We start from the raw sequence: 8,500 nt of genomic DNA, 5'->3' as shown, positions 1-8,500 counted from the left end.
GCATCCTCAAAATCAACTGCAGGTTCGTTAAGGGCATCCCCCCCCCCCCCCCTCTGGCTACGCGACTACATAACACACACGCATCATGCTATTATCGCACACAGAACGAAGCGTCAGTCGAATACGTGTCAAACGCATGCTGGGAGCATGCTCAAACTACTGCAGACTCTACGTATGACGGGTTTTCATTACTGGCCTGCCGCGCGGCGGCAGCGGCGACTCTAAGGGAGACGCACGGCGATGTTAGTGAAAAGGTTGAGCCACGTTGTCGCACGAGAAGCTGTGCGAAGGGTCTAAGCACGCACGCAGACGACGACGACGACGACGGCAGGCGGTGAGTGGTGGTCTAGCTATATGTAAATGACACACGCCCCCGTGCTGGCCCGCGCCGGTACCTCTGCGGTTCTTCGGCCTGTCCTCCAACAGATCCGACTGGTCAAACATCGCATTGAAATCAACATTTAACAGACTGTCAAGGTCCTGCTCGCTGATGCCGCTCTCCTGCGGTTTCGGTGGCGGCGGCGGGGGCGCCGGCTTAGGCGCGGCGGCGGCGTGCCGGCCTGCGTAAAGCAAATGTCGTTTGAGAGAGCAAGCTAAGTAGTAGCTAGTAAACCAGCGACCGCTCCCTCCGGCTTGCTCTGGCGCACGCTAGCAGAAGCGCGTGAGCGACGACGATGGAGGAATTCTAATAGGAGCACTCGTCGTCGTCATGACGACGGGACGCGGCTACCTGCCCAGTGAGACGGCAGCGCTAGGCTAGAAAACGGAGAGAAAAAAACAACGAAAAAACACGGAGAAATAGTAAACGGCAGATGAGTTGTGAAGACGTGGCGAGTGGTAGAGATTCGTGGAGAAGAAAAGAGGGAAAGGAGGGTGAGGGAGAAGGGGATGAAAAAGGAGAGGGAAAAAGAGAGAGGAAAAAAGAGAGATGAGGAGGGTGAGGGAGAAGGGGATGGAGAGGGAGAGGGGAAAAAGGAAGAGGAGCATGAGGGAGAAGGGAATGGAGAGGGAGAGGGGAAAAAGGAAGAAGAGCGTGAGGGAGAAGGGGATGGAGAGGGAGAGGGGAAAAAGGAAGAAGAGCGTGAGGGAGAAGGGGATGGAGAGGGAGAGGGAAAAAGGGAGAGGAGGGTAAGGGAGAAGGGGATGGGGAGGAAGAAGGAAGGAACATAAAACAGATGCATACCGCTCATGGACAGCTGGCTGATATCCGGCTCATCTGGGTAGACGGTGATGGCTTTTCGGACGTTGCCCACAGAGGTGATCAGCTAGCAAAGAGCAAAGGCAAGCCCGGCGTTGACATACCATAGATGATAGGTGACTAGAAAAACTATTGTGTTTGTATAATCGTGCTGGAATACCATAGGTACATCGAGGCACACGGACTAGAAAAAGTGATTGCGTTTGTGAAATCAAGTGTATTTAAATTAATAAGAAAAATGTGAAATCAGATGCCAACGTATTTCTAACCTCTTCCTATCTTTATCTATCCCTCTCTCTCTCCATGCCCTCCATTGTCACCCTCTAACTCTCTTCATCAGTCTCTACCACTCTCACTCAGCAACTTAACTTAATAGGACTGAACGCTTATAAAGATTAGCATTGGTACTTTGTATAAGACGTTAAAGGTCTTCTACATGACTATCACATCTCACCCCCTTATTGGCTCCTCTCCACTGGGTGGCGGCAGCTGGGTTCTGAAGATTTGGTGCGAGTCCAGTTGCTCCCTGAACCATTCCATGAATGGCTATCAAAATGCAAATAAAAATAATTAACAGCTATCACATTGCATTAGCAGGTTACAATAGTTTAGGACCGTGTTTCCGCCCCCCCCCCCCCACCCGGGAACACCACCGGACACTCACCCCTATTGAGGTCATCAGAGAAATGTCGCAACTCAAGACGTGACATGCTGCGCCCAAGTTTTGACACTTTAGGCTCGTCACCACTGCCATGGCTATATACGTTACGAAGTTTCAGGTACAGACTGCCAGACACTCACCCCTGTTGAGGTCGTCGGAGGTGCCGTCCACCGTCTCCTTGAAGGACGGGTCCTCAGAGTTGTCCGACTCCTGCTTGGCGACCATGAGCACGCGGTTGGCGAGCCGCGCGATGTTCGACGTGTTCTCGACGAAGTGCGGCTGCTGGTTGCGCTTCACCGCCTCCTCGCACTGCGCCGTGTGCCGCAGGATCGTGTCCTCTGCGTGGCGGTCGTGAAGAAAACACGAGGAGTCACGCGACGAGGTGCAGACGCGAGATGACGGAGCGCGTGTGATTCGGACGATAACAAATGTCGAAGTGAAATTCTACTGATTTGTTTAATTACGACCAATCATCGCGTGATTGTGTGAGCCTAGTCGTTTCGTCATTGCATTATTCAGCAAAGCAAGACCAAGGAATATATATATATATATATATTTGGTACTAATACATTTGTTATTAATTATTATTTATTATAAACATTCATCAATATAATCTCAAAGAGTAAATCATCTTTGAGATTGTTTACTTCTGATATACATTAATATTTAATAATTATTTAAGGCTTAGTTTGAAATTTCATCAGAAGAAGCTTGAGCAAGAAAAAACACAATTCCCTCTGTGTAGAATTTCACCTGAATTACGAGTTCGGGTCAACGACAAATTTATTTCATTGCACGTATAAAGTATCGGAGTTCGGAGACAGCACGCTGATGCATGCCTGCTTAGAACATTGCACAGTGACTGACCTGTAGCCTTGATAAAAGCTGGTGTGTCGATGGCAATATCCACGAGGTTTCTCATCTGCGTTAGGCTGTCCGCATACTGCTTCCTCAGCATCTCAAAATGCTCATCCGCCGACTATGTGCGAACAAAACAAACGAGCATCTCATTTTACAATACGAGAGCAAAGAATGCAGGTGCGTGCTGACAACATAAACAGATGTTGATCTTTGTTAAGTACTAAGTAAACATCCCAGTAAAATGATAGACGTGGTCGAGAAAAAAGGATGCGAGCTTCTACAATGCCGTGGGAGTCCAAAATCTCTGTAATGACGCTTTCGCATCTAGTAACACAATAGACACATGGATATATTGATGGATTTTTAATTAGCGTGCTTAGATTGATGCCCATAATGCTCTCTCAAAATTGCATTAAATTTAGTTAAAAGTTGCGTGGCACAATGGTATATAGGAACTTTTGGGAACTACCTACACATTAAGAGTCCATTAACATTTTAGGAATGTTAATGGGTTCTTGTATACAGTTATAATATAGTATATAGTTACATAGTATATATATATATATATATAACTGATCTAATATATCAACGAATGTGTGAACGTGGAAACGTTAGTTAAACAGAGAACATGAATTGGTCCTAGATTAAGTTAGAAGACTCTATAGACATATCGAATGAGATATGTTGAAACGACCTACGGCCTATATGCCATGCTTCTTACTGCAATACAGCCGACCAAGAGAATTTGGCATGCATACCAGGTGCAAACTAAACCACCACTGCACACAATCTATCATCTGCACTCATGCCAGGCCACCCACCAACCCATCACAACAAATACGTGTCTTCGTGTAAGTATGGCTCCTACTTACCATTATCTGATTGAAAACGGACTACGGGTTAGCACAAACAGAACAACAAAATGCCAGGTTAGACAACAAAATGTCGGTTCACCAATTAACCAACTGCATCATGTCTACTGCAACTAGTAACTATGTTAGCAGCTCATAGCTCTGTCAAACTTTTACAACCGTTTCACAATCAGCAGCCCACAATAATGTAAACCCATTGCTTGCATTTAGGCTATGCTATGTTTCTCGGTTTCACTAAAATATAAGCTGTTGACATAAGGATAAAAAAAAACAATGAAAGCCATTACAAAAAAAAACGATGCGCAGATAGGCTGACACAGAAAATTAACTATAGCCGCGTTCACACGGAGCGAAAACGCAGTAACTAACCCAGTTCACTCTGGAGTGGGTGCGAAAACGACCCGGGTCGAAATGACACAGGTCGTTTTCGTACCGAGAAAACGTCCATGTGAACGCTTGGCCCCGGACGCATTTGACCCCGGTCCAAAACGACCAGGGTCAAAGTGCTCCGTGTGAACGTGGCTTATTATATTAGTTTTCGTCACAGAGACGCTCACTCACCTTGTTTGCAGGGTACATCAGGCGAATGCGGCCAGCGTTAATAAGTTGTGGGGTCAGGTCAGACACCTGTAACGAACATTACACGTGTGTCTGAGAACGATTCACACTTGGCAACTATTCAAGCGCATTTGAGAACAGTTTTCGTGGATATCAGAACAGTTTGAGCACATTTGAGAAGAGTTCAAACAGATTTGCATCACGAACGTTTGAACATTCAACACGTCTTGAAAAACTCCTTTTAAACATTTTTTCACACATCATTTTCGAATGTAAAATATTTTTTTTATAAAAATGGGACAGATCAGACTGTGTAAGTATGACAAATTAGCAGGGTTGTCATAGTGATGAACACCTTGACAGTAGTGACCTATCACCTGGAGTGATTGCAAGGCAGCTCTAGCCAATCAGTGTTGCAACTGAATACTCTAAAAACAATGCTTAGCGAATAAGTGCAGCAAAGCCGACATTTTGGCATACATGTCCAATCTGGTCCAGCTTGACCGACCTAACAACAATACCCATGGGGTGACCTTGACCAATCCTTGAGCGCTGACCTTGATCAGATGGATAGGTCAGCTGGAGGAGGAGGAGGAGGAGGAGCAGGAAGAGGAGCAGGAGGGGATTACCTGTCTAGCTGCCTGGTTAAGGGCCTCCACGGTCTTCTTGTCTCTGCAGCCGCCAGCGGCCGCGACCATGTAGGCTGTCTGAGATGCGTTCGTTGCATAGTTGGTCAGTCGGTTGGCCTTGTCCTCAAAGTCGGCAACTCTGTTCGGCTTGCCTGTTATACCGCAGAAACGACAGAAATTAAAGCACAAGTGTTAGTAACGAGTACAAGTAGTATAGCCGTGGTTCTTTGCTGGCTTCGAAATTAAAAATCAGGCCATCCGCACGCGCAAATTCAAATGGCAGTCACAACGACGACTTCTCCTAATGGGGAATGATGGTACCAATGCACTCTTTCTCCCTGAACTGCCTCAGATTAAATATCGTAGGCAGAACGAGGAGCTGGCTGACGGTACAGCCACAACAAGTATCGCTCGCACTACGTTGCCGCGTCTCACTTACTCTCCGGAGCCAGAGCGGCGTCGGTGAACTGTTTCAGTGGGGTCGTGATGTCAGCAAAATCCCCAACAACCTGCAACAACAACAACAACAGGTGCCGTGGATCCGTTTAACAACACGGCGCATTCTCGGCTGGGGCTCAAATGTGGTGATTTGAACAAGCTTCTGGTGAAAGTACACACATTCCGAGCCTCGAATGAATAACAGAATACCACGAATACCATCACCTGCAGTCAGGGTAGATAGCGATGTGAGCCTCTCTGGCATCAATCAGTGCACAGAATTCTTTCGGGGTTTTGAAAGGGGAGGTATAGCACCTCAGCAGAACCAAACTTGGGGAGTCGACGGTCACCCCATGACCGTCAGAACATTTTAAAATGATGCGTTTGCTTTGGATACATTTTGAGAGTTATTCTGAGGAAAATCTTTCAAACGTCTAAAAAAATGTCAAAAAACTAAACAACATATTTTTGTGAAGAATGAGTAAGGATTTTGTGGTGACACCCAAGACCTGAACTCTGCTTAAACATTACACAGCAAAAAATCACTTTTATGAGAACACCTGCATTAATATTAATAATATTATGAAAGATCGCATTACCTGCTGCACCAGCGCACTCTGTATCCTGTCCTTGAGTTCATTCAGCTTGAACCCAAGCTGCCTTGCTGTTGCCTGTGCCTGGGGACTGTTACCCTATAACACGCATAGATGCACAAAAACATGAACACATATTCATTCTGTACGGGGGTTTTAACATCGGCAACCGATACTTGCTGATAGGTTGGATGCTAGCCGCATAAGAGTCACAAAGATACACAAAAACATGAGCGTACTTGTTCTGTTTGGGGGGTTTTAATATGGGCGGCCAGATACCATGCAGCTGCATGGGTCAGATGCTAGCCGTGTAAGAAACTTGCTTTAGTTTACACGATGTTGTTAAACATAAAAACATGCTGTCTCCTCCTGCACTGCCTACATCTCCCTCTCTCTCTCTCTCTCTCTCTCTCTCTCTCTCTCTCTCTCTCTCTCTCGCTCTCTCTCTCTCTCTCTCTGGCTCTCTCTCTCTCTCTCTTTCCTCAGCAGCTGCAGTAGCAATTCTGTCTACAGGACCATAAAAACAGCATATTCATAAATCTGGAGATCTGTTGCTGGCCAGCGAGCTTACAAACAGATGTACACGGGCTCTTCCCATCCATATAATTCACTGTTCAATCATAATAATTTCTCCATATATGTACGCTGTAAAAACGTTAAATAAGTATTCAGTAGTATGTCAAGCATTCCCGGTGAAAGGTTACAGGATTAATGCCCGTAAGAGCCATGTGTGGATAGCACAAAAAGTTTACTTCCTAATAGTAGTTAGCACAGTTAATGCTAATCTTCTATGGAATTTTGTATGGATATAGCACACAAATCATTACATAAATATACTGCTCTGCGAATAAAAATGTAGAGATGGGCACCTTGTGTGGATTTTTGGGCACATTTCTATATTTCGAATACTACATTTTTTACTCCAACTTCATTTTAGCCACATAACCAAACTAACCAATTAAAATTCATACGCTTCATATAACTCACGAAACATTCTCATGAATTTAACGAAATCAATGCTGAACACTCCATCCCTAGTTTAGACCGAATCACGCAATCTCAGATCTAATGAATTTCTCCAGACCTTCGATAAGAACAACAGACACTGTCGGTAGTTGTCAGTTTCAGAAAGTCGAATCTGCCCAATTACATCACATAAATCACCGCACTCACGCACGGTATCAAACTCACTTACTGACTAACTCACCCAAAGCAATGCATAATAATTAATCTCCGGTTTAAAATACCACTTGCCCCCTCTCAAAAAGACTAATAATTGTTTTGCCCCTCCCAAAAGTACTAAAATTTTTGCCCCTCCCAAAAATACCAAAATTTTTGCCCCGTCTCAAAAAAACGAATAGATTTTTTTTCCCTATTCCCGCCAAAATCCAATAATTTGCCCACACACACACACTGGCACGCGTGACGCGACGGAACCTCCGTCTGCACCGCGCGCCGTCGTCGGGGGGGGGGGGGGGAGGAGGCCAGGGTGTTAGCCAGGAAAAAAAATCACAGGGAGTCTCACCATCTGATCGAAGCGAGGATGCTGCGGGCCCGAAGCGCCCTTGGGGCTAGGGGGAGGGTGTGGGAGGGGTTTTCCCCCTCCTACAGTGTGGAAATTTTTTTTACAATTGGGCCGCTCTCATGCTGTCCCTATCAAATTTCATCCCTCTCACTCAAGAATAGGCCGTCCAAAAGACGGGTAGACGGGTCTCTGGCTAACACACGCTCAGGAGGTAATTACGTACGTACCTGGCCTCTCCTGACGAGGTCGCGTAGTTGGTGGGCTAGCTGCTCTACCTCGTCGCAGGTACGCAGCAGCTCACCGCGCTCCGGTCCCGCGAGACCCTGCGCGACCTTGCGACCTTCTTCGACGACCATCGTCGTTGCCTGGTAACCTGCAGCAAACGGAAGCTGTCAGCGAGGGTCGCTACATTCACTACGTGTGGTCACTAGAGCTGAGAAAGTGTAGCGAAACTAATGCCACACATACTAGTCAGCTACACTAAAGCCAAGAGTAGATAACAACTATGTTATTATCTACTCTTGCTAAAACCAAAGACCATCGCCGTTGCCTGGTAGCCTACAGCAGAGGGAAGCAGTAAGTGTAGCGAAACGAATGTTACACATACTAAACTATACTATAACTAACGACTATCGCCGTTGCCTGGTAGCCTGCAGCAGAGGAAAGCAGTAAGTGTAGTGAAACTAATGTTACACATACTAAACTATACTATATAACTAACGACCATCGCCGTTGCCTGGTAGCCTACAGCAGAGGGAAGCAGTAAGTGTAGCGAAACTAATGTTACACATACTAAACTATACTATAACTAACGACTATCGTCGTAGCCTGGTAGCCTGCAGCAGAGGGAAGCTGTCAGCGAGGTTCGCTATACATTCACTAAGAGTGGGGGGCAGATGATAGTAGAGTGGAACAAGTGCTGGGCATACTAAACTATACTATAACCAACGAACAACTCGCAGTCGCTGAGTAACTTGCAGCTATAGACCGGCCTGCATCAGAATCACTGCACGCACTGAGATAGCCGCGTTCACACGTAGCAAGAAATCTGGTATTTAGCGTTCACACGAGGCAAAATACGAGGCCCAAGAAATACGGTATCTAAACAGATCCGGTATTTCATGTAAATACGAGGCTTCCCAGACCCCGAATAATTTGCCGTGCT

At 46.1% G+C, this 8,500-nt stretch overlaps 1 protein-coding gene across 12 annotated transcripts in view; it reads right to left on the bottom strand.

The window, feature by feature from the left end:
• LOC106805209 (vinculin-like) overlaps positions 1–8,500 on the bottom strand; it is a 43,277-nt gene that overhangs the window by 21,388 nt on the left and 13,389 nt on the right. For 9 of the 12 annotated variants that reach the window (XM_014806708.1, XM_014806712.1, XM_014806711.1 and 6 more), the window contains exons 4-13: positions 7,563–7,708; positions 5,817–5,909; positions 5,219–5,288; positions 4,780–4,931; positions 4,154–4,219; positions 2,727–2,838; positions 2,000–2,197; positions 1,653–1,744; positions 1,184–1,265; positions 396–560 (exon numbers count right to left, since the gene is read on the bottom strand). In XM_014806708.1, coding sequence (XP_014662194.1) covers positions 396–560; positions 1,184–1,265; positions 1,653–1,744; positions 2,000–2,197; positions 2,727–2,838; positions 4,154–4,219; positions 4,780–4,931; positions 5,219–5,288; positions 5,817–5,909; positions 7,563–7,708 — 1,176 coding nt within the window. The remainder of the gene's footprint in view (positions 1–395; positions 561–1,183; positions 1,266–1,652; positions 1,745–1,999; positions 2,198–2,726; positions 2,839–4,153; positions 4,220–4,779; positions 4,932–5,218; positions 5,289–5,816; positions 5,910–7,562; positions 7,709–8,500) is intronic. The other 3 variants (XM_014806716.1, XM_014806718.1, XM_014806719.1) reach the window with 1 other exon arrangement.

This window comes from Priapulus caudatus, unplaced genomic scaffold, assembly GCF_000485595.1.
Source record: "Priapulus caudatus unplaced genomic scaffold, Priapulus_caudatus-5.0.1 Scaffold105, whole genome shotgun sequence".
Taxonomy (NCBI): domain Eukaryota; kingdom Metazoa; phylum Priapulida; class Priapulimorpha; order Priapulimorphida; family Priapulidae; genus Priapulus; species Priapulus caudatus.
This window is presented reverse-complemented; position numbering and strand designations above follow the sequence as displayed.